The 23,837-nt window shown below is 46.4% G+C and overlaps 8 protein-coding genes across 14 annotated transcripts; 5 read left to right on the top strand and 3 right to left on the bottom strand.

The window, feature by feature from the left end:
* Window positions 1–520: 520 nt before the first annotated feature.
* On the bottom strand, window positions 521–4,204 carry LOC125972079 (claudin-3). The gene is made up of 2 exons (XM_049725371.2): window positions 3,579–4,204; window positions 521–2,179 (listed from the first exon to the last, which is right to left on the bottom strand). Exons 1-2 carry the CDS (start codon window positions 4,057–4,059, stop codon window positions 1,524–1,526), a joined length of 1,137 nt encoding a protein of 378 aa, XP_049581328.1. The 5' UTR covers window positions 4,060–4,204; the 3' UTR covers window positions 521–1,523.
* An 81-nt stretch (window positions 4,205–4,285) lies between these two features.
* LOC125972071 (claudin-like protein ZF-A89) lies at window positions 4,286–10,040 on the top strand. Of its 3 annotated transcripts, none has more exons than XM_049725358.1 (2): window positions 4,286–4,409; window positions 9,268–10,040. In XM_049725358.1, the coding sequence occupies exon 2, from the start codon at window positions 9,268–9,270 to the stop codon at window positions 9,883–9,885; it is 618 nt and encodes a 205-aa protein (XP_049581315.1). In that variant the 5' UTR covers window positions 4,286–4,409; the 3' UTR covers window positions 9,886–10,040. The 3 variants fall into 3 exon arrangements, with proteins under 3 accessions (XP_049581315.1, XP_049581316.1, XP_049581314.1); XM_049725359.1 differs by lacking the exon at window positions 4,286–4,409 and adding an exon at window positions 8,326–8,453; XM_049725357.2 differs by lacking the exon at window positions 4,286–4,409 and adding an exon at window positions 8,795–9,171.
* LOC125972072 (claudin-9-like) lies at window positions 4,999–6,241 on the bottom strand. The gene has a single exon (XM_049725360.2). The coding sequence runs from the start codon at window positions 6,239–6,241 to the stop codon at window positions 5,603–5,605; it is 639 nt and encodes a 212-aa protein (XP_049581317.1). The 3' UTR covers window positions 4,999–5,602.
* On the top strand, window positions 8,316–17,856 carry LOC125972073 (claudin-4-like). Its single transcript, XM_049725361.1, has 2 exons — window positions 8,316–8,453; window positions 17,114–17,856. Exon 2 carries the CDS (start codon window positions 17,121–17,123, stop codon window positions 17,748–17,750), a length of 630 nt encoding a protein of 209 aa, XP_049581318.1. The 5' UTR covers window positions 8,316–8,453; window positions 17,114–17,120; the 3' UTR covers window positions 17,751–17,856.
* Window positions 10,379–16,899, top strand: LOC125972078 (claudin-4). Of its 3 annotated transcripts, XM_049725367.2 has the most exons (3): window positions 10,379–10,607; window positions 10,833–11,106; window positions 12,017–13,178. In XM_049725367.2, exons 1-3 carry the CDS (start codon window positions 10,413–10,415, stop codon window positions 12,775–12,777), a joined length of 1,230 nt encoding a protein of 409 aa, XP_049581324.1. In that variant the 5' UTR covers window positions 10,379–10,412; the 3' UTR covers window positions 12,778–13,178. The 3 variants fall into 3 exon arrangements, with proteins under 3 accessions (XP_049581324.1, XP_049581327.1, XP_049581326.1); XM_049725370.2 differs by lacking the exons at window positions 10,379–10,607; window positions 10,833–11,106 and adding an exon at window positions 14,101–14,817 and having other exon boundaries at window positions 11,284–12,672; XM_049725369.2 differs by lacking the exons at window positions 10,379–10,607; window positions 10,833–11,106; window positions 12,017–13,178 and adding exons at window positions 13,774–14,345; window positions 15,779–16,899.
* On the top strand, window positions 17,771–19,448 carry LOC125972069 (claudin-4). The gene has a single exon (XM_049725354.2). It carries the CDS (start codon window positions 18,174–18,176, stop codon window positions 18,846–18,848), a length of 675 nt encoding a protein of 224 aa, XP_049581311.1. The 5' UTR covers window positions 17,771–18,173; the 3' UTR covers window positions 18,849–19,448.
* Window positions 19,449–19,463: 15 nt separating this feature from the next.
* sbds (SBDS ribosome maturation factor) lies at window positions 19,464–20,816 on the bottom strand. Its single transcript, XM_049725352.2, has 5 exons — window positions 20,570–20,816; window positions 20,266–20,395; window positions 19,977–20,177; window positions 19,740–19,904; window positions 19,464–19,675 (listed from the first exon to the last, which is right to left on the bottom strand). The coding sequence occupies exons 1-5, from the start codon at window positions 20,695–20,697 to the stop codon at window positions 19,550–19,552; spliced, it is 750 nt and encodes a 249-aa protein (XP_049581309.1). The 5' UTR covers window positions 20,698–20,816; the 3' UTR covers window positions 19,464–19,549.
* A 315-nt stretch (window positions 20,817–21,131) lies between these two features.
* Window positions 21,132–23,808, top strand: ech1 (enoyl CoA hydratase 1, peroxisomal). 3 transcript variants are annotated; one of them, XM_049725347.2, is made up of 11 exons: window positions 21,191–21,279; window positions 21,423–21,463; window positions 21,844–22,012; window positions 22,249–22,337; window positions 22,421–22,545; window positions 22,618–22,666; window positions 22,746–22,810; window positions 23,041–23,111; window positions 23,173–23,244; window positions 23,322–23,472; window positions 23,544–23,808. In XM_049725347.2, the coding sequence occupies exons 2-11, from the start codon at window positions 21,427–21,429 to the stop codon at window positions 23,646–23,648; spliced, it is 933 nt and encodes a 310-aa protein (XP_049581304.1). In that variant the 5' UTR covers window positions 21,191–21,279; window positions 21,423–21,426; the 3' UTR covers window positions 23,649–23,808. The 3 variants fall into 3 exon arrangements, with proteins under 3 accessions (XP_049581307.1, XP_049581304.1, XP_049581305.1); XM_049725350.1 differs by lacking the exon at window positions 21,423–21,463 and having other exon boundaries at window positions 21,132–21,279; XM_049725348.1 differs by lacking the exon at window positions 21,191–21,279 and having other exon boundaries at window positions 21,286–21,463.
* The last annotated feature ends 29 nt before the right edge of the window (window positions 23,809–23,837 follow it).

Below are 23,837 nucleotides of genomic sequence, written 5' to 3'. Positions count from 1 at the left end.
CTAATTTAATAATATAATTAATTAGATCACATTTATATCTGCATCTATAAATAATTTAAATTATGATAGCATTGAATTAACTCCACACGCTTTCACAGACATATTTCTACAGAAATTGAATCTTTTCGTTACTTGGATGTATTTTCTTGGGTGACGTCATTGTAGCCGCTTTAATTACAGCGGCTACGTCACACTGAGTCTTTGTGGACGGCGACACCGATACGCAACCGTAACTCGACGCACCTCGTTTTATCAATCCTCCATCAATATTTTAGAATCCTGCCACCTGCCGGGTGTGACATACTGGCTCGAACTACATTTCTATTCACAGGCCATTTTATTAGGGACATAAGCTAGCTGAGCTGTCTCAAACTAAAATGGTGACTAAGAAAGTTCAACTCAAACAAGAGCGCCTCTCGTGAATGGAGCGCTTTGTTTGAGTAGGAGCCCCATAATTTATCGCCACATAAAACTAAAGGTCTCTGCGGGCGCGCCAAAAAAAAAAAAAAGATCACCTTAATTCAAACATGAGAGTGTTTATTGTCAGAAGATACAAGCACAGAAAAGTTGCATGTTGAACAACGTTCGTAGTGTTGACGTCACAGTACATGTGTCACGTGATTCAATTAATCACGCTCTTATCGTTGTCTACTAAATATACACTTGTTGATAACCCCGCTGGATAATTTCAAGTTATCTTGGAACACATTGCGGGAAATTTATGGCGTCTAAATCACAATATTGAGCAATATTCTATCTTTGTCAGCGATGTATAGTGACAGGCAGAACGATGAAATACTCCTCCACTACTTGGCAGAAGGTACGATGAACCATCTGAATCCTTATTTTTGTGATATTTTCGTTTGGAAATATGCCGAGAGAATTTTCAAATTTACGCCTCGGCTCAATAAAAGTTGTGAAACGATGTACTAAAGTCACCAAGTTGTCCTCAAAGTTTACAAAACATATTTGTTAGGTTAGTAGAGATTCAAAATTGATGGCAGGCTCAAAATAAGAAAAAAAAATACATGTGCCAGTTCTCTGAGAACTCAAAATTGATGCTTACAAAACTGAATGTTAGATTCCAGCGACGAATACAAAACAATGACAGTCATCCATCGTAGTGAAAAAATTTCCAAACAACAAATTTTGCTAAAATTTTTAAATTGGCAGACTTGCTTGCTCTGCTAAACAATGTCGCTATAAATGTCAATAATTTATTATTATTTTTGAACTCGTTCCGTCCCTGCTTTATGTAAGTAAATCTAGTTCTTGCTCAGATTCAATTTCAATTTCTTTTAATTCCACCTCAATGTTGGCGAGATTTTTCTAAAATATGAGCCTTGGCTCAGAAGACTTTGTGAAACATCAGTCATTAGTGAGTATTAAGCAAGTCATTCGTGAGACTTACAGTTAGGAAAAAAAAAATGTACACAAATCACGTGACAATTATATGAATTTTTTTTTCATCGTCCTCCGGCCGGGATGGCCTTCCAGTCTCGGTGTCCCCCGTCCGTCCTCGGTCACACGTAGTCTTTCCTCTCCATCGCCTGGCCCCCCGCCGACCGGGTTGCCGAATACGCCATTCGGGAATTGCTGTAGCGGGCTTCGCTGGGCGGGCACGAGCAGCAGAGCAGTCCGCCGCCCAGGATCAGAAGGGCGGCGGCCGCCCATCCGATGTAGAGCGCGGCGCCCAGTTCCCGCCTCTGGGCATCGGTCAGCAGCGGGTTGTAGAAGTCCCGGATGATGGTGTTGGCCGTCCAGGAGACGGGGATGAGCTGCATGACGCCCGATACGATGAAGAAGACGCCGGAAGCGATCATCACCTTGGCCTTGGAGGCCTCCTCCTCGATGCAGTTGGTGCACTTGGCGCCGGTGATGCCGATCAACACGGCCATAATGGCGAGCAGGATGGAAATGACGGTGAGGGCGCGGGCAGCCTGGAGGTCTTGGCTCAAGGCCAGCATGGAGTCGTAGACCTTACACTGCATCTGGCCCGTGCTCTGCACCACGCAGGTCATCCACAGGCCTTCCCAGATGATCTGCGCCGTCACGATGTTGCTGCCGATGAAGGCCGTCACCCTCCACATGGGAAGGGCGCAAGCCACGATGCCAATGATCCATCCCAGGATGCACAGGGAGATGCCCAGCAACTCCAAACCCACGGACATCCTGCGAGCTCTTCCACCAACGTCACGCCGGAGAAACTCTTGAGGAAGTCGGCGCCCGGTGCGTGTGTGTTTGTGTGTGTGTGTGGAGACAAGACGGGAGCACTTTGCTTTATAAAGTCGGGTCAGGTGGATGGGAGGAGTCCTTGGAGGAGCTGACCTCACTGCAAAGAGGGAGGGGGAAGACGGGGAGAAGAAGAGACTCAGCTCTCGGCTTTCACAATGGGCCACAATGGGGCCTTTTATCACCTCAGCAAGTGTGGCTAAGAACATTTCGGATGGTCTTCTAACTTCCAAGGGTCTTCATCGGACTCTCCCCACAAAGTCGAATCCTACAGGTGTCCCGACTCCGGACTCCATCCTAGATTGAGTAAATATTATCATGGAGTAACTCAACCACCAAAGCCCACCTGAGTCACCACCAGACCTTTTGATTGGTTGGCGGTGAAGAAGAAAGAAAAGAAGTTTGACTTTCAATTTGCGTTTGGATTTAGAGTACAAATGTCAGACAAGTATTGAAGATATTTACAGAAGTTTGGGTCGGAATGAATACGGCGTGAGTTGCTGTTTATTTTGAACACACAATGGCGGTTAGACTCTGGAACTTTCCCCAACTTGCTAGATGGCCTTTAATCACCGTCTGTCTGCGGGATGCCCTTGGAATTCTTTGGCGGAATGAGCGTCTCTCTAGAAATGGCGCCCCCCCATCCCGCCCCTCCCCTTTCCACTAACTGCCTTCTGTCCTCCCCTCACCCCCTTCCCATTCTCTCCACCATGAAGCAAGTCCTTTGTGTCACGGGCTGACAAAGTAGACGGCCGTTTTTGTTATCTGGGAGCAAACAGGCAGGTAGATGGTTGCTGTGAGAAGATCTGAAGATCCCCTGGTTGGAATGAACGAGGTCGTTTGCATTCCAGAAGAACATTTCTATCTTAAGAGCAGCGGTGGAGGATGTGGGTCGAGTCAAGTTAGAACATAGTCTTCCACGAAATGTTACCACAAAGTTGGAAAGGTTTCGATGTCTCGAAATGTAGCGAGAAATAGTCACATTGTTGAGATTTTTTTTCGACATTGTAAAAGATCCTAAAATGATTCAGGCATTCAAGCATCCAAACAGACTTTAATACAAAATAATAGTTGTGTACATTTTTTTTTTTTTGGTTGATATCTAAGCTGAGTTTATAATAATATTTTCAATAGAGGTCAAAAGTTCAGAAGCGTCCATTAAAAGCCGCATCAGACGTAGTTTCTCTGCTCGTAGCCACTCGCTGGGATGGATCTGCTGGGCGGGTATACGATCTTTCCCGGGGGCCCGTACCTCTTCTCGGGCCTCGATGGGCAGCTGGAGCACAGGATGCACCCGCCGAGGAGCAGGAAGGCGGCGGCGGCCCAGCCGGCGTACAAAGCCGCGCCCATCTCTCTCTTCTGAGCACTGAGGACCACGGGATTGTAGAATTCAGCGATGATGGCATTGGCCGACCACGACACCGGGATGAGCTGCGTCAGCGACGCCAGGATGAACGCCGCCCCCGCTCCGATCATCACCCGGGCTTTGGCCCCCTCCTCCTCCACGCAGTTGGTGCACTTTGCCCCGGTCATGGCCACCAGGATGCCCACCAGGCCCACCACGATGGAGATGACAGTGAGAGCCCGGGCGGCCTGTAGATCGCCGCTGAGGGCCAGCATGGAGTCGTAGATCTTACACTGGATCTGACCCGTGCTCTGCACCACGCAGCTCATCCAGATCCCCTCCCAGATGTTCTGCGCCGTCACGATATTGCTGCCGATGAAGGCCGTCACCCTCCACATGGGTAGAATGCACGACGTCAGGGCTAGGATCCATCCCAACACGGCCAGCAGCAGTCCGAGTATCTCCAATCCCGCCGAAGGCATGTCTCAAAAATTACGATCCTCAGCAAGCGCTCGAATCAAAATTCAAACTGTCTCCCTCTGGGTGGTGGAGCATCTAAAAAAAAACTCGGCTTAATCATTCAACCCCCTCTGTAGCGTTCCCGAGTACACACAAAGTGGCTATCTCAGAACTGGACCGGTTAAAGAGTAACAGAGGTGGTCAAGAACCTGCCGATGAATGATTGAAAGTGAATATCAGCACCAGTGTTGATCTGCCGCCCTTCCTTAGCGAAAAGAAACTCGGGCTAACACGAGCAGCTCCACCTTCGAAGTTTCTGCAAGCCAACTCGTGTTTCTAATAAAGTGACTAGGCAGCGTGCATCATCTTGGAGGTAATTTAAATATTAAAATTTGAATGTCTACACATTTTTTTTCAGGAAGTAAATAGACAATTACAATGGTGCCAAGTGGTGGGAGGGGGGGAGCAGGGGGTCTTATCAGTGTCCTTCTTTTGAAGGTCATGGTGTTTTGAAAGGTTTATTTGCCTTTGGGTTATTTTTTTTTATGTATCACTTGGTTTTGTTTTGATACAAAATATTTGAAGATATCCTTTTCATGATTCGTGGCAAGACTGATAAAGTATTCTCGGTTTGATAACTCATACTGGGAGGCAAAAAAATGTTTAGCTTGCAAAATAAGGACTCCAAAAAACAGCCAAGTAGGCCACATTTGTTTGTTTAGAGTGCATAAAATAGGTCACTCAATAATGTGTTGAATTTAAAATGGCTGTGTGGACAATGCAGTTTTTAAAAAGACTCATTAATTCAATTTTAGCATGAGCCTAAAAGCATAATTCATCTGATATTTCTTATTGTTATACAGAATAATATTTTGTTTCTGTTTGATAAAAAAAATGCATGGAGAAAAAAGAAAGGAAATAATAAATGGTGATTGCGATTGAGAGATTATTAGATTCGATTTATTCGATTATTTTTCAAAATTGTTTTGGTCTAAATGAGCTTTATTTCACCCATTGGGGTCAGGGGGGTTCGTTGGAGATTAGCAGGGACCAGGTGATCAATGAAGTCTTTGTGAGGGTATCTGTTGCACATTTGGCTGATTATCCCAGAGCGAGTTAGGAAGACAACAAGACCCCCATTGTCTCCTCGCTACGTTTCCCCCGAAACTAAATATCTCATGTCGGGGGGCTGCAGCAGGTGTGTGCGTGTTTTCTGCATAGCAACTGACACAGGTGAGGCGCTTATTATAGTGAAAGTGACTTTAATGAAAAAAAAAAAAAATCAGCAACATAAAAAGTTGAGAGCTAAATGATGACTACATGATTTCATAACTTTGCTACCATTGTCAGTTGTTTTACTTTATTAAAAACGTTTGTCTAAAAATCTAAATTCTTGCATGACATCTATGACGAGCAACTTTTCCAGCCTTGCATCCCAAAGAATATAAAAGCCAATAATGACGCCCACCACCAAGGAAACATGGTTTAGAAAAGACAAAAACAGGCCCAGGGTCATTCAAACAACTGCTTGTTGGCGCCCCCTGCTGGTCACATTCGCAACACTTCTCACACGTAGTCTCGCTTGTTGTACCCACGGCGAGAAACAGATGAATAGTCCACCTGAGCGGGTCTCCAGTCCCTCCGGAGGCTACAGGTGCACCAGAGTAGCGCCCCCCCAAGGATGAGCAGGCACGAGGCGGCCCAGCCAAAGTAGAGCGCGTTGCCGAAGTCCCGCTTGCCCGTCTCCTCCAGAAGCGGGTCGTAGAAGCCCAACACGATGACGTGGGCCGTCCAGGACACGGCCGCCAGCGTTAGCACCCCAGCCAGGGTCAAGACGAGCCCCCCGGCCGCCGCCAGACGCCTTTTCCCCCTCACGTCCCGGCTGCAATCAGTGCACTGAGCCCCGGCCGTTGCCAGGGCGACACCAACCACGCCCAGCGCCACCGAGACCACCACCAGAGCTCGGGCCGCCTGGAGTTCCCGGGGGAGCCCCAGCATGGAGTCGTGGACTTTGCAGTGCATCTGGCCCGTGCTCTGCACTGAGCAGTTCATCCATAGGCCCTCCCAGATCACCTGGGACAGCACCACGTTCTGGCCCACGTAGGCGGCCACCCGCCACATGGGAAGGCCGCACGCCACCATCGCGCCCAGCCAGCCCGCCACGGCTAGCGTCAGGCCCAGGATCTCCACGCCGGAAGAGGCCATCGTTGGGGGAGAGTGCGGAAGCCGCCGTCTCGCAGGTGATATGAGATCCCCTCGGCTGCAGGTCCCGAGTCCTTCTTGAGGGAGATTGGACCTCCTTTATACAGCTCGAAGGTGGAGTCAGCGCCAGGTGCTGTCAAGCTGGCATTGAAGAATGATGGGAAATACTTCCAGACAGACAGAGAGAGGAAATCCATATAGGTCATGTTTTCTGAAGAACAGTAGTCAAGACACATCAAAAATAAAAAACTGTTGGAAAAAAATGACAATGGTCTGATCGGGTCGATTTGAGCGGACTTTATGAATGCCAAAAAAACGCCAAATCATTTTTGGAATGAGATCTGAGTGCTTCGAAAGAGAAAAAAAGAACAACAATACATGTTCTTGTGTGTTTTGCCAACTTTCGTGCAAACCTTCTCGACTGCTCCCACCAGCAACTGGACTTATTTGTACGGCAACACTCGCCCAGGGCCTTCTTGCAATGACTCGTTCTTTGTGAAACGTGATCCAGCTGTCATTAAAATGGTTCTTCTCATTTACTAAGGTCACCGTGGTTCACCAATCAGGGTGATCATTTCCCTCAACGTCCGCAGCTGCCTCTTCACACCTCAATAGAAATCAATTGTCATAGCTAAAATTGAAAATTAAAAGGAGAACCACAAGTAGACCTCAAAATATATTGCACAAAACGTTTTGATGTTGGCGCGGTCACGGCAGGATTATTGACTTCTACTTTTTACGCCATCAAAATGTCAAGCGGCAACAAGGAACAGACCCGGCACCGCCGTCTCGCAAACCACTTAGCCAAAGCTCGAAGATTTAAAGTGCAAAAGCGGCGCACCCCCCTCGGAACTGGACATGACTAAGAATATTAATAAACATATTAATAATAGACATTAATAGTGATTTCATAATAGCTTTTCTCAAACTTTCCAATTCCCCCTTTGACAAAGTTGGCGCACCCCCTTTTCAACACTGTCATTAAAAATGTAATTTTTACCTTTCTGGTTGCCATGCACCACTTTGAAAAAAATACAAAAATATTTATGGCAAAACAGGATTTTTTTCCCCTGTGGTATCTTTCTTTATCAGACAAGTACAAGTCTGTAGATAATCGAAATCCAAATATGAGGTGAATCATAACAGTTTTGTTGGCCAACCATTGCTGTAATCTGCTGGCATTTAATGGAAGGCTGACAACAATTTTGTATAAAAACAAGACCCAGTGGATTTTTTTTTTTATTCTAGAGGTTGGAGTAATGATAATAATGTGACATTCAGTCCAAAAGTTTAACGGCCTGAACCTGTAGCGGCCTGCAGAGCTGCTGTTTGTAAACATTACCCTGGGTGGGAGCCGGAGCAGGTTGGACCGCTTCGCCGACTTGTTTCTAACGGACAACCCAACTTATATTTTTCAACCTCTTGCATTGAAGAGGGTCAAACTTAAATCAAACATCTAATCACAGTTCCATTTTTTTTAATAAAATCAAATTATAATGCAGTTTTAATAAAATGCATTATTAGAGAATTAACCATATAGAAAGGCGTTTCCTCAACTTTTTCTATTTTGTCCAATCCTTATTGATTTATTGAGTAAAACCGTGACTATGCTAACCGTTAGCATGTCAGAGGTGTTTTGCGTTGTTTGTTAGCATCAAGCTAAGCGGACAGCAGTCAAAGCTTTGTGCTTGTTTTAAATACATAAAGTCTAATTCTCATTTTTTATGTTTAGTGTGACAGTAAATTGACTCAGACAGGCAGAAAAAGTTCGAAAAACTTTTTATGATTAATTGTTTCCGGTTAGCTAAATAAACAAAATGGCCGAACTCTTCGCTCTTCTTCTACTTCTTCTTCTTCTACTTCAATTCATCGTTGTGTCTTTCCTCAACTTTTATACCCGAACAGAGTCGGATAGATTCACAAAGAGCTTTCTCCGGTGGTCTGAAAGCTTCTTTCCTCAGAGTATTAATTGTGGACATTCCTTCTGGAATTCAATATGTCCAACGATTCTAGCGTGGATCAAACGAAGGGATTGTAGTCCACGTTTTTGGCTCTGGGACACTGCCTCCATTCATTTGTGGGACAATCTGATTCCCTGGGCGGCACTCTTGGACGCACACTCGTTGTCGGGCGGACTCATTCGTGTTTGGGAACCCTTACATCGTCTTCATCGACAAAACGGGAGACTGGACTGGACTTGAAGTTTCAGCCACAGGTCAGATTGAACTTTATGACTTTGCATGTGTGTGGACATTATTGGGTCATGTGACGTAAATAGCTGATTTTTTTTTTTTATTGGATTTGTTCAATGCAAAAAAATCAAATTTAAATCAACAATATGTTACATAATGTTGAGTTTCAGCAATATTTGTTTTCAAAAAAATTTGGCTGAGCTATTTTTTCCTTTCCCCGCCAAAAAACTGCTATTTGTTTTTCGGAGAGTTATGTTGTGAGTTGATTTTTGTGAAATATAAATTGCAACACCAGAGCAAGTGATTTTGCAGCACTCTTTTAATTTTCATATTTATTCAGTTTTGAAAAACTTGGGCGGCTCACTTTTGCTATCCCAGAACTGTTTGCAATTATGGTATGAGTTTGCATTATGTTGCTGGCATTTTGCGATTCAGCGTCTTCCTTCTTGTGTTGAATTTGCATGTTGTCGCGTGAAGTCTGTTTAGTTCCTGTTGAAGATCCAGGAACCTACTAGGTCAAGTCCTGAGTGTGAACCCAAATGTGAACTTCAAACAAATTCTTGGAATGTGTTTTCACCCCTCACAATTTGATTTTTGAGCTCCATGATGAAAACAATTACACACACCCCTGTCCTAGAAGGAGGGGCTGAATTTTTTGTATTTGTTTCAACATGTGAGTCACATGATGGCCATCACACTCGCCTGACATGATGCGACATGCCCGGGGGGAAAGGCGGCCAAGTGTGTTGAGTGCTTAAAAGTGGCACTCCAGCCTCACTCGAGCACTTCTTTTCGAACTTCCATCGGAGTTTGGATATGGTTTTGGCGGTCTTTCAGATGCTGGGCGCCGTCCTGTGCACCCTGGGCTGGATGGGGACCATCATGGTGTGCGCCCTGCCCCAGTGGAAGGTGAGGGTTTCAGCGGACCCCTTCATCCAGACGAGGCAGGCCACTTGGGAGGGCATCTGGATGGGCTGCGTGATCCAGAGCACGGGACAGATTCACTGCAAGGTCTTCAACTCCACGTTGGTTCCGAGCTCGGATCTCCTGACCACCCGGGCCCTGATCATCGCCTCCATCTTGCTGGGCACGCTGGCGTCGCTACTGTGCCTGGCGGGCAGCAAGTGCACCAACTGTGTGCGGGACCAGGGCACCAAGATCAAAATCTGCGTGGCCTCAGGTGTGTTCTTCATCCTGGCGGGGGTGCTGTGCCTCATCCCTGTGTGTTGGACGGCCAACAGCGTCATCAGGGACCTTTCCCACCCGGTGTACTTTTCTGGGCGCGCAGAGAAGACGAAGCTAGGGGCCGCCCTGTTCATCGGCTGGGTGTCTTCGGCCCTGCTCATAATAGGCGGCGCCCTCCTCGGCGGCGCCTTCCTGTGCGCCAACTGCCCGCCCAAGGACTACTACCCCACCAAGTCCCCACCCTCGTCTGCTCCCAACAACTTCACTTGAAGCCGGTCCAGTGTTTCATCGGCGCCCACGTTTCGAGCCGCACCCGGCAACCAGAACTTGCTTGTTGACTGGAAAATGGGCAAAATATTTCTTGAGTTGATCATTTCCATGTTTTATACACATATTCATATGTTAATAAATTGTCATGGAGATCATCTGTTCTTTACTGTTGGTGTTATTTTTAATTTATTATTGCGCAATTAAAAGAGTCTTTGGAAAAATATCTACAACCACAAATTTTCAGGCATATTTTTAATTTAAAATTTAATTTTTGATGCATATTTAACCTGAAGTTGGACAACAACAATGGCAACCTTCTGACCTTGGAATGTTTGTGGTGGTCAGCAGACTCAGCAGCACTGAAGGTGACTAGGCCCGTGTTTTCATGTAAACTCCCCACAGCCAATAGGAGGCCAGGATTCGCCGTTCACACGCTTCTCTGCCGTCGGTTCCGCTTCACCCCCCAACAAACTATAAAAACAGAATCTGGCGTCGTCCCGCTCGTTTCTCTCACGTAAGCCGGCACGATGGTGTCTCAGGGCGTTCAGATGATTGGTGTCTCCATGGCGGTGGTTGGCTGGTTGATGGTCATTGTGGTGTGCGCGTTGCCCATGTGGAAGGTGACGGCTTTCGTGGGAGCCAACATCATCACGGCGCAGACCATCTGGCATGGCCTGTGGATGGACTGCGTGGTGCAGAGCACGGGACAGATGCAGTGCAAGGTTGATGGAACATTTTTCTTGTTAGCTTAATAGCGCATTAGCATCATTTTTGTCTTTATTTTAAAGCAATGATGTTAAAATGATTCATGTTTTGTGGAGAGAGAGCGAGAGAATGGGGCGTGACTAGCTAAAAGTTAGCTTAATGGCTAATTAGACTAAATCACATTTAAATGTTTCTGGTCCGACTCCCCTGGATATTATTAGTCATTTAAACTCTGATAAAAGGTCTACGACTCCATCCTGGCGTTGGCGCAGGACCTGCAGGCCGCCCGGGCCATGATCATCATCTCCATCATCACCGGGATTCTCGGGGTCATGCTGGCCATCGTGGGCGGGAAGTGCACCAATTGCATGCAGGAGGAGGCCTCTAAAGCCAGGGCGGCTATCCTGGCCGGGGTTCTGTTCCTCGTCTCCGGGCTCCTGTGCCTTATTCCCGTGTCGTGGTCGGCCCACGTCATCATCATCAATTTCTACAACCCTCTGGTCTTCGCGTCCCAGCGTTACGAGTTGGGGGCGGCCTTGTACGTGGGTTGGGCGGCCGCCGTGCTGCTGCTGATCGGCGGGGGACTTCTTTGCTGGAACTGTCCCCCCAAACACCATCAGAATCCCGGCTACGTCACCAAATTCACGGCTGTGAACTCGGCGCCCACTTCGAGGGATTACGTGTGAAACATGGTTGACGCGACTTGGAAGTTAGAAACTAAATCAAGTGGTTTTTAATTTACGTTAATTTACTTTTTTGCTATATGTTTGGCAAATGTTCTGAAATACCCCAGGATGCCACAAGATGGCGTAAAAGCACTGTAGGAGAAAATTATCCCTGCATTAGTGCACTTTTTTTTCCCCTAATGATTCTTTATTCGTTCGTTGCTTGCTAAATTGTAGGATTTTAGAATTATTATTTTTGAGGCGGCTGAACGATTTAGAAAATAAGTTTAATCAATGAATTGTCACCGCTGATTGGATTTTTGGACTGTAAAGCGAAAGCGAATGAAGTCACGTTTGTGTAAATACTTAACTTGTGTGTCACGTGATGCCCGACGGTGGTGCGGATTGTTTGATGACAAACTTCTTGTTGGCTCCTGCCGATGGTTATCATCATGGCTGAGAATGTGTGCAACACTTTTATTATATTATCATTTTAAAAGGCTGGCTATAATTGTAAATTCTACTTTGCTGTACACCACTGATTTTGCGTGAAGATTTGACCTACTTAAATAACCATGAAATATTTGACGTCATCAGAGTTATAAACCCATGGCGCGCATTTGAAAGCGTGTTTTTCTCTCGATGCCACTCCTGTGACTGGAGGAGAAGAATCCGGTTAGGCGAGAAGAACTCACCTGTTCACCGCGAGCAAGGAACCGCCCCTTTCCACCCATACGATTCCAAGCTTCGATCGTGTCCAGAACGCAGCCTCTTGGCCATGGGGAAAATCGGCAAGGAGACGGCGGGTCAGATCATCAGCTTCATCGGGCTGGTAGGGGTGGCGGTGACCACCGGCATTCCCATGTGGAGGGTGACCTCCTTCATCGGCGCCAACATCGTCACGGGCCAGATCATATGGGATGGCTTGTGGATGAACTGCGTGATGCAGAGCACAGGCCAGATGCAGTGCAGGCTTAACGAGTCTGTGATGAGGCTGACCCCGGACCTGCAGGCGGCCCGGGCGCTGGTCATCATCTCACTGGTCTTCGGCTTCATCGGTTTCATGGTCACCTTCATCGGCGCAAAGTGCACCACCTGCCTGAACAAGGAGGCCTCCATGTCCAAGGTGGTGATCATCGGCGGCTGTTTAGTCATCCTGGCCGCCGTGCTTGTCCTCATCCCGGTCACGTGGTCGGCCACCATCACCATCACCGATTTCCAGAACCCCCTGACCATCAACACGCAACGGAGGGAGATCGGAGCGGCCATCTACATCGGTTGGGGGTCCACGGCCATTCTCCTGGTGGGCGGAATCATCCTCACCACTTCGTGCCCGCCACAGAGGCCCACGTACGGATACCCCCGATACCAAGCCCCGTACGGGTCCGCGTACGGCAACGGGTCGACGTACGCGCCTGTTTACGCACCGACCTCCAGCCAGCCCTACGCGCCAAGCGGCTCGTATTATCCCAGCAAGCCGTACGTGGCGCCCTCCGGATACGAGCCGCGGCAGTACATTTAAACAGGGCGATCTAAAATCAGACTGGATCGAAACTGTACCAAGAAACAAAGGAAATACTGGAATGTGACATTATTGTATAATAAGTGTCAATTATTTGCAGATTTGAGCTATTTTCAAAAAGCAAATATCAAGATTCTACTGTATTTTTTGTAATTTCCATGGAAAGCTTTCAATTTTAATAATTTTTTGTTTTTTTCCGACACAAATTGAGTCCATTCACGCTTATGAAAAATTGAATGAGCTTTTTTTTTTTTTTTTTTGCGGCATCATCAACAGGCTCATTTGCACTGGATGTTACAATTGTGAAATTATCTTCATTTTTTTTTTTTTGTACTCATGTTCTGTTGATTTCGTGTAAATAACTTTGAATGTGAAATAAAATGTCTGAATGAACACCAGAACTCTTTTGTGGCATCGGTTATTAAGTTATAAAGAGCTCCACTTCCCTAAAAACAAAGAAACAATAGCTTGTGCAACACTGTTTCAAAAGTGTAAACAAAGAAAGTTGATTCATTGCAATTTCTTATAGCAGTATTTTTTAATCTGTTATTTTAAGTATAATGTAATATTGTTTCAGTCATTTAAAGGGATACTATTGGCCTATAGCTACATAATTAATATTATATATAAATTAACAAAGAAGGAAATTTCGTGTAATGAGTTTTGTGTCTCAGCTTGATTGTCGACATCATTTTGATTTTCCAAAACAAGGCCACCTACGTCCCCTCGTGATACTACCGCACCTCCGAGGTTTGTCATTTGGAAACCGGAAGTGGGTGACGAGCCACCAATCGGGTGTCAGTGCGTCATTTGAATCAAGTTTGCAACCTCATTTACATCTAGTCACAGAGGAAACGATGATGTGAATCTCATCGAAACTCCACTTGGCCCTCCGTGAAGAATCTGGTCAAGCAGGTTCATGTCACAGGCTACCGGTTTCAGTGAAATTTGGCTACTGGACTCCGCCCCTAGTAGGGTTGGTCGTCCTTAAAGCCAAGCGGAAGACTCCGGGCTGTTATTCCTTCCGTTCAACTGACTCGTTCAGATCTTACTCTTACTTCTTCAAAAACCAAACACAAAGACGTCAAGATGGTGTCGCTGGGCCGCCAAATGCTGGGCTTCATCCTGGCCATCATCGGCTTCTTAGGAACCATCATCGTGTGCGCCCTCCCCATGTGGAAGGTGACTGCTTTCATCGGGGCCAACATCGTGACGGCGCAAGTCATCTGGGAGGGTTTGTGGATGAACTGCGTCATGCAGAGCACAGGCCAGATGCAGTGCAAGATCTACGACTCCCTGCTGGCGCTTCCTCAGGACCTCCAGGCCGCCCGGGCTCTGACGGTCATCGCCATCATCGTGGCGGCCTTCGGGGTCATCCTGGGCATCGCCGGAGGGAAATGCACCAACTTCGTGTCGGATAAGACAGCCAAAGCTAAAGTGGCGGTGGCAGCGGGCGTGGTCTTCATCTGCGCAGGGGTCCTGGTCCTCATCCCCGTGTGCTGGTCGGCCAACACCATCATCCGAGATTTCTACAACCCCATCCTGACCAACCCGCAGAGGAGGGAGCTGGGCGCAGCACTCTACATCGGCTGGGGCACGGCAGCCCTGCTCCTCTTGGGCGGTGCTCTCCTGTGCAGCTCCTGCCCGCCCAAGGACGGACCCGAGTACCCCGTCAAGTACTCAGGCGCCAGATCCACAACCACCAGCCGGGCCTACGTCTGACGACTAACCAGGAAAAGACTTTGAAGAACAAGCCAACCTCGTTTCGCGGATGACCCCCACCCCTTTCGCGGACAAGTCGATTTTCCGGCAAATTCTGCTCCGGTTCATGAACTATGTTCTCTGTCGCAGCATCTGCACGGAACAGTCAGATGTGCTTTCTTTTTTCTATGTGCCAAAAGAAACTAACAAGTATGATCCGAAGCTATTTGTACAGCCAGATATTATTTTATGAATGTTTTGCATGGAAAATATTCTTTCGTAATCCTTTTTTTTTTTTTACCAATGTCACTGCTTTAATAAAGCATATACTTAACCTGACGCCATTTTGTCAATGTGTTTTTTCAACCACATCAGAATCAGAACAGAACACATTTTGGAGTCACTCATAGCAAAAAAACAAAAAAAAAAAACAAATGTATTTTTATAAACTAGCAATTTGATTGATAGGTTTTGTCAGTTGACATTGAAGTAGGTCATCAAGAAGAGCCGGAATGTGGATTGTTCAACCAGTTCAGCCAGTTGCACCACATCTGCATATTTGTGAAACTTTTGTGCCAAACACAAAAGAACTCAACAAACTTTTTTATGCTGAGAGTTACTTTTTGTTTCCCAAACTTTTTAGTCTGTTTCTCCTTATTGTTTCATTACCCGTCTACATGTGTTGCTACACCGTTTGTGTTCAAATCTCCACAAGCCAATTTTTTTATTTTATTTTATAAGAGCTGATTATTTATTTAGTACTTTTGTGACTTGGTTATTGTTCAACTAACCCAGATTAAAAAATATATATATTATTCATAAATATTTAAATAAATAAATAAAATAAAATTTAGAAGACGTTACGTAAACCGGGAAAGTGTCCTGCTACCGCACACACGCAAACAAATTGCTCAATTCAATCTTAGAGATGGTTTCTTCCGTGTCAGATGGACGAGATCCGTCCAAATTTGGTTCCTGTATGAATCATACTTTCAGCAGATTTTTCTTAATCATAACAGCATGACATGCAATTTTATAGTGTGACCACACCTCGTCACGTAATTACGTTGACAGTCAGCTGTCTTTTTTTTTTGTGAGTATCGAGCGGACTGAGTAACCCAATCCTCCGTGCAGAGGAAGAAGAATAACACCCATGACAATCAACAAAGAATCTTGAACGGCAGGTCTTCTTTTGTTCGGGCCTTCACTTCCACGCCTCTCATTCTCCGTCTGCAACGCATTCGTGCAGCCGATCGCTTCCCGGTATCATCTCGGCCAGCTCTCCGAGGCGCCGCATCACCGCCGCCATGCCTTCCATGGGCATGCAGATGGCCGGCTGCACTTTGGCCCTCCTGGGCTGGATCGGGGTTCTGATCGCCTGTGGCTCGCCCATGTGGCGCGTCACCGCCTTCATCGGCAGCAGCATCGTCACGTCGCAGACCATGTGGGAGGGTCTGTGGATGAGCTGCGTGGTTCAGAGCACGGGTCAGATGCAGTGCAAGGTCTACGACTCCATGCTGGCCCTGAGCCAGGACCTCCAGGCCGCCCGGGCCCTGGTGGTGGTCTCCATCATCGTGGGGCTCGCCGGTGTTCTGTTGGCCTTCGCTAGCGGGAAGTGTACCAGCTTCATCCCGGACAAAAGGGCCAAAGCCAGGGCGTCGGTGGCCGGCGGGGTTCTCCTGATCATCTCCGGGTTCCTCTGCATCATCCCCGTGTCCTGGACCGCCAGCATCATCATCAGGAACTTCTACAACCCGACGGTGGTGGACGCCCAGAAGAGGGAGCTGGGGTCTTCTCTCTACATCGGCTGGGGGGCCGGGGGGCTTTTGCTGCTGGGAGGGGCGCTCCTGTGCGCGAGCTGCCCCCCCAAGAGGGACGAGGCACCATCTGTGCATTACCTTATGGACAGGTCCATGGGAGCTTATAGCAAGGCTGACTCCATGGGCTCGTACACACCCACAAAAACCTACATTTGATGAGTCAAGCCAAAGCTTCAAAAGTCAACAGTGGGTGGTTTTACCCCAAAAATTAATCCATAGGGGTGAGGTCAATAAAAAAAAAAAAACTTCTACCTACTTTGGATTGCCCCGTATTTATTTTGACACTGAAAGGACAGTTAAGTCAGTGTTTTAAGAACTTGCCCATAATTTTTGTTTTTTTGTCATCACAGTAAATGTGCTATTTTTGTTTCTCATGCCTCTTGTTTGTTGATTTCAGTTCTAGAAGAACCGGTTTGTTGGCCTCTTGGATGACACGCTCTGTTTTGGAAACAAACTAAAGCAGTGATTTTTAACATGAGGGTTCCTGCAAGACATAATTTCGGTCCACAAAATAATTTCCTATGAAGAAAAATGTCATTTAAAAATATATATTTATTTACTTTGTTTGGGCATAGGACCCCAATAAAACAAAAATAACCCATTTACTCCTCTTCTTTTTGCTTAGAAAATGTATTACACCAGTGTGAGTGTGGCTCCCTCTTGTGGTCCGTGTGCAGACTTTGTTTTTAATCCAATACAGTACAATTTTATTATATTATTTATTTTATTTTAGTCCTATATTTAAGTAGGATTTTCTTGAAATTTAAATGTGAAGAGACTTGACTTATGACATGACAGTTGACCTCTGATTTTAGGTGTGACATGGCCCTGCAAGAGCTCGGCATCGTTCTGGCCACGCTGGGCTTGGCTGGCACCATGCTGATCTGCGGCCTTCCCATGTGGAAGGTGACGGCATTCATCGGGACTCGCCTGGTGGTCATGCAGGTTTTCTGGGAGGGTCTTTGGATGACGTGCGTCAGTGAGTACACAGGTCAGATGCAGTGCAAGCTCTACGATGCCCTTTTGGATTTGTCTCCGGAGCTGCAGGCGGCTCGCGGCCTGGTCTGCATCAGCCTGTTCCTGGGGTGCCTCGGTTTTCTAGTCTTCCTCCTGGGCGCCCGCTGCACCAAGTGCCTGAACCACCCACGGATTAAGACCCGGGTGGTGTTGGGTTCGGGCCTCGTCTTCGGCCTGGCGGGCTTGGCCAGCGCCGTGGCCGTGTCCTGGACGGCCAACAATGTGATCAGAGACTTCTATAACCCGCGTGTCCCCGACGTACTCAAACGGGAACTCGGGGCGGCCATTTATATCGGCTTTGTCGCGTCGGGATTGCTACTCTGCGGCGGGGGCATCTTATGTGCAAGTCGGCCACCACCGAGGCTACGTGCTAATGGCTACACCCCGGCCAGAACGCACACAAACAACGGCTACGCTATCAAAAACTATGTTTAGGTTAGCGACATTGACATGGCAACACACAAAGGCTGAAATCTGATTGGACTAAAAAAAGGAAAATGAACAAATGCTACAAAATGAATAGAATTGTCATACTGTGAAATGTTTGATGTTTTTTTTGGTCTACATCACAAAAGCCGTTTGTACACAGGTGTGAAGAAGAAAAAAAACAAGACGTTTCCTTTAAATCAGCTTCTTGTCAGAGTAGAAAAGCCCACAGAGGCACTTTTGTCCTGCCTGCCGGCAACTCAGACTGAGGGAGTCGAATTGTTTTGATACGATGTCAGAACAAACAAAACATTCCACCCAGGCTACGCCTTCCCCTGCTCCCTAATGCCGTCCAACTGGTTTCCCATAACAAACCAAGCCAGACAGAGGTTGGGACGCCCCACCCCCGTGGTTTAGGCTTCCCGAGTCAACATGCGCCGGCGTCTGGAGCTGGCGGGCCTGGGTCTGGCCTTCTCCGGGTGGCTTTGCGCCATCTTGACTCGCTGCGTGGCCTTGTGGACGGTGAGCGGCACTCTGGATAACTCCACGGCTACGCTACCGGCTTACTGGGACGGGGTGTGGCTGGAATGGGGCCACTGGGATCTGGCCCACGACGGGGAGCTGCACTGTTCCTTCTATCGGACACTTATTTCGCTTTCTGGGAGTTTCCGCACGTGGAGGGCCTTCATCATGGCGGCGGTGGGCGCAGGGGCATTTGCCACCTTGATAGGTGTGGCCGGAGCCGTGTGGTTCCCCAAGCGGGGGCAGGTGAAAGTGTTTTCCGGGGCCGCGTACGTTTTATCCGGGATTCTCATTCTGATTCCCATCGCCTGGACCTGCCAGCACAGCAGCCAGCCGCTGGCGGGTGCCGTGCACCTGAGGAGGGACTGGGGACCGGCGTTGTATTTTGGATGGGTGGCCTTTGGGCTGATGATCGCCGGGGGGATCCTTCTCACCACATTGTGTCCCACCGCCTCCGAGGTACCGGACCAGTCCGTTGAGGGTCACGGGACGCGTCTTCCCGAGGAGACGATGCACCCACTCAACAGGATCAACAGGGCCAACTTCACACATAGCCAGTACCAACGTGGGTCCGTGCCCTCCTGATGACCCCCCCCCCACCTTCCCCCTTGTGTTTTCAACAAAACTAGATGATTGGTCAAGGGTGAGCCAATTTTGGGTTGCGTGTGTAAGTAATAGGTGAAAATCTCAAAATCTTATTTCCCCATTGGAAATGCTGGAGCAAGAACTGGACTCCTCAGAGAAGATCCACGCGAGCACACACGAACCCCGAGCCAAGGTTCAAACCCCGAACTGTGAAATTTTCAATTTTGAAAATGTGTATTTGCATTAGAGCAGACTCCTCATGTCTCATGATGTTCATATCTTCATTACCTTTTTTTTTTTTTTTTTAACATTTCAAGTTTAACTCACATATAACTTTATTCTTGTAAATTTGACTTTTTATGAAGAATTAAAAATGGGCTCATTTTGTGTATACATCCGGAATGTATAAATTTAGTTTTTTTATATATGGTACAGAAATTAAGTTTTGACCTACTTGACCAACGAAGAACTTTTGATTGTTAACCTGTGGACACTGTAACGACTTTTCACTTGCTCTTGATTGAAAAGAAAATGACATTAAATACACATTTGCATTTAATATTTGTGTGCAAAAAATAAAAAAAAAAGTGCTACAAAGCAGAGATTCCCAAAGAGTGTGCTTTTAGCATAGAGGAGCAGTTGAGTTTTTAATTTTTACTTAATTAGTTCCCAACATCTTTCCAAAGTGTTGAAGTGATTCCCTACATCTTCTCATCACCCTCCTCCACGTCCTTCAGGCTGATCACCTCCACCGAGCCTTTGCCTTTGGTCTCGCAGCGAATCATCTCACCCAGCTCCCTGAAGCAGCCGGGATCCACCAGACACACCTAACAGCAAAAAATGTAAATGTCAAAAACTAAAAATTGAATCCAAATTGTGGGACCAACTCACAATTTCGAGGTTCTCTTCAAAATCTTCGCTCTCTACCACCTGCAGGAGAGGTTTGACTTTCTCCTTGAGCCGCTTAGCCTCTTTGCCTGGCAGCAGAAGCCGCAACCTCATGTGGGCCCGCTGGATCTGCATGGTCTCCTTCAGCTGCCGGATCACCTCCAAGGCCTGCATTCGACAAAATCACGTCATCTCGTCATGCTTGATTATTCGCACTTTTTCATATGATGTTTGCATCACCTGCTGCTTGGTGCTCTTGTTGGGTTTGACCGAATAGTGGATGTCCTTCATTCCGCGTTCAATCAGGCTGACCGTGTACGGCCTCTTGGTTTCGGGGTTGACGCACTTTTCGGCCACGATGGTGGCGATGTCTCTGAACATGGTCTCCAGCTGACTATGTCGCTCCTTGTCAGAAACCTGGAGCTCCCCTTTGGCCAGGATCTATTTGCACGCAACGCAGAGGAAAAGTCATTTTTAAACATCAGTGCTTTCTTTCTTTCTTTAGTTACATCGGAGATTGTTACTGTACCTGTTTACAGATTTCGGTCAGGTCATCTGTGCCAAAAGCTTTACACAAGTCATCCTTTTTGGCCACCTGCCCTTTGGAGACATTAACGAAAACTGAGTTGGTCTGCAAAACCTCATCCAGATCTTTCTCTCTGCAGACAAAAACACAAAGGAGAAACTTTTGTGTTTGACACGCAGCTCGTTGGATCATTAAAGGTTGGGTTTAAACAGAAACATTTAGAGTGTATATATTAATGTATTAAGACAATAAGCATTAACAAAGGTATGTGAGACAATTTAAACCCAAAATCTGATGTTTTACTTACGCTCCGGAGCGCCAGCTGACTACTTTATTCTTATAACAGGCGATTTCGAAGCGTTTGCCTCCTTTCTTTATCCGCACCACTGCCACATTTGTCAGTCGGATTTGGTTTGTCGGTGTAAATATAGACATTTTTACGACTATCTACTAATTTTGTTGAGGATAAAAGTGCGTTGTCAAAACGATAGCCTCCGTGACGCACTTGTTATTGTGTTACCACACCTAGAGTCCGTCAAAAACAAGTGATGGCGAACGAGAGTTCTGATGTTTTTGACCACGGTAATTGATCCTAAACATTGAAATAAAAGTTTTTAAAAAATAGACAAAAACTAAGTAAATATTTTCCTGGTGTAAAAAAAAACGGTTCGTGACAATCCCAAAGAATAAAGTATAGTAAAAGTAAATTTGCAGTCACCGTTGACGCAAAGACCCTCGAGAAACAGTAACGAAACTATAGTTCCGTTTATGATGACGTCATTTTCTTTACACAAACGTTGCAAAGCGTGTATTTCAATCGGCAAACACTATTTTACAATCGTGATATTTTGATGAAAAAAACCTGATGATTTATCAAGAAAGTGGGTGAAAGGTAAGCAAAACTTCCAGTCAACTTGACCGTGGGGGGCGCTAGTGTGCCAAGTCGCCAGTACCAACAAAACAAGAAGAAGAAAGGAGACGCTTTCTGCCTTCGTTAAAGGACCTAAGTTACTTCAGGTGAGGCACCTGTTTGAATTCTAGCCACAGTTAACTTAATTTAACTTTCTGTCGGTGTGTAAAACGTCGCGTCCGCTGAAATTGTGTTTGCTAAGATTTTAGTTTGTCTGTTTTTCTTCCCACTCCACCTTCGTCGTTTCAAGGGCGATGTTGTCATTCTTTGCCAGGTCTGCTTTCACAACATGTAAGTCAACAGCGCCCTGTTACGTTAATAAACGTCACATATTGAGTCAATTTTGTCAATATCTAACAACTGTCGTATTTTAATTTTAGTTGTGTGTTTTAAAGTTTAGGTTATTCTCACTCCTAATGTGCATTTTTGTTTTCTTTTCCCATAACTACATTTCACTGCTGTCTGCCCCAAAATGGCCCCCACCCGCTTAATTAGTATTCTCAAAATTGTGTCTAATTTGGTTCACATATTTTCCATTAAAAACGTACTTTAAATTCTTACGGTGTGATTAGTGTAGTTGTTTTCCTAGTTATGTACTACAACACCAACTGCCCAAGTAATACAGTAGTAAAATATATGCATTTAATCTTGAATACATTCTTTTTTAATAGACAGGGGATTTGGGCCCTGCAGCCAAATAGTCGTCCGGACCATGTCGACGTCTGGCGGTCCCACAGCCCCTTACACCACCCTGGCCATCAGCCACCCAGCACAGACAATCACCCATGTGGAGCTCCACCGTCCAAACAAGCGCAATGCAATGAACAAAGCATTCTGGAGGCAAGATTTTTTTTAAATAGATTTGATAAAAGATGGCATATGAGGGGAAATAATTTGGAATTGTGTCAAGGGGTTTATAAAAATAATCTACCCCCCCGTCCCCACTTGATATTGCGATTGCATAATATAATATATTGTTTTAACAAACACAAACAATAAATTAATATATTATAAATTTCTGGAAAATTTATGTGCTCTGACAATGACAATAAAACTGATCATGTGCTGTCTCTCAGTGAGATGGTGGACTGTTTTAACGAGATTTCCGGTGACCCGGACTGCAGAGTGGTTGTGGTCTCTGGCGCAGGGAAGGTCTTCACAGCAGGTGTTACAAGTCTTGTCAAAGTTGCATTTATTTACATCAATTGAAGAACAAATCTAATTCTCAGTTGTGTGCCGATGGTCCAGGTATTGACCTGATGGACATGGCCGGCGACTTGCTGCAACCAGACGGAGATGACACGGCCCGTATTTCTTGGAACCTTAGAAAGAACATCACCAAATACCAGGACACCTTCTCAGTCATCGAGAGGGTCCGTCACACATATGATGATTAATATATGATCATTTTTATTATTACTTATGCGTTGATCTTCTTGCTCCAGTGTCCAAAGCCAGTTGTGGTAGCTGTTCATGGAGCCTGTGTGGGAGGAGGTAGGAGGACATCATCAGAAGTATTAGACATTAAAATTATTGAAATGTCACCTTTTCAAAACTCAAATTCATCGTACAGGTGTGGATCTGATCACTGCCTGTGACATCCGCCTGTGCACCCAGGATGCCTGGTTCCAAGTCAAAGTACGTCCCGTGTAAATTAGAGCATTACCTAATGTTCATCACTCACTAGGCCACGCCCCTTTAAGGCACACGTCCAGCAGACAAATACTACGTATAGAATGTGAGCTTCATAAAAGCAGTATCTTTCTTTTATGGGGTTTGAACACAAAAGTAAATATGGCCAGTCAAGGGGTGAGAATCTATTTTTGGGGGCGATGCTAAAGGTTGTTGCCTCGGTTACGATGTTGCAGGAAGTGGACATCGGGCTAGCAGCGGACGTCGGAACGCTGCAGAGGCTCCCGAAAGTGATCGGCAGCCGCAGGTAAACAGCTCATAAACACACTTGAAATTGTTCATCTAAAATATTCCCACGTTTTCTCCAGCCTGGTGAACGATCTGGCTCTGACGGCGAGGAAGATGTTTGCTGATGAGGCCTTGAACAGTGGACTGGTCAGGTAAATAAATAGTTAAGGCACCCTTATGAGGGGGATTAAGGATAAGGAAGCTTCCCGTTTTCTCGTCGGGTATCCAGCCGAGTGTTTGCGGACAAGGAGGCCATGATGGCGAGCGCGCTGGAGATGGCCGAAGAGATGGCCGCCCGCAGCCCCGTGGCTGTACAAGGCACCAAAGTCAACCTCATCTACTCCCGAGACCACAGTGTAGCCGAGGGACTCGACTACATGGTAAGGAAAACTTCAGGAAGTTCAAACTTAAAACACTCTATTGTGAAATGGTGAATGGTCCATGTTTCCAGGCCACGTGGAACATGAGCATGCTTCAGACTGCAGACGTGATGAAATCCGCTCAAGCCTCCATGGAGAAGAAGAGTGTCAAGAGCATAACCTTCTCCAAACTGTGAAAAGAGGTCAGGATGTTTACTGAACAAGCTTTTTAGCACTTCTCAAGCTGGGCTTCTCGGGCCAATTTAAGATTGCCTAACCAAACAAAAATAAGAATGTGCCAACAGTCTTATGATTCATAAATAAGCTATAAAGTGCTCTTGGGACAAAGTCATCAAATGCCGATGCCTGATAATTTCTATCTTTGT

The sequence above is a fragment of the Syngnathus scovelli genome, chromosome 7 (genome assembly GCF_024217435.2).
Source record: "Syngnathus scovelli strain Florida chromosome 7, RoL_Ssco_1.2, whole genome shotgun sequence".
Taxonomy (NCBI): Eukaryota; Metazoa; Chordata; class Actinopteri; order Syngnathiformes; family Syngnathidae; genus Syngnathus; species Syngnathus scovelli.
This window is presented reverse-complemented; position numbering and strand designations above follow the sequence as displayed.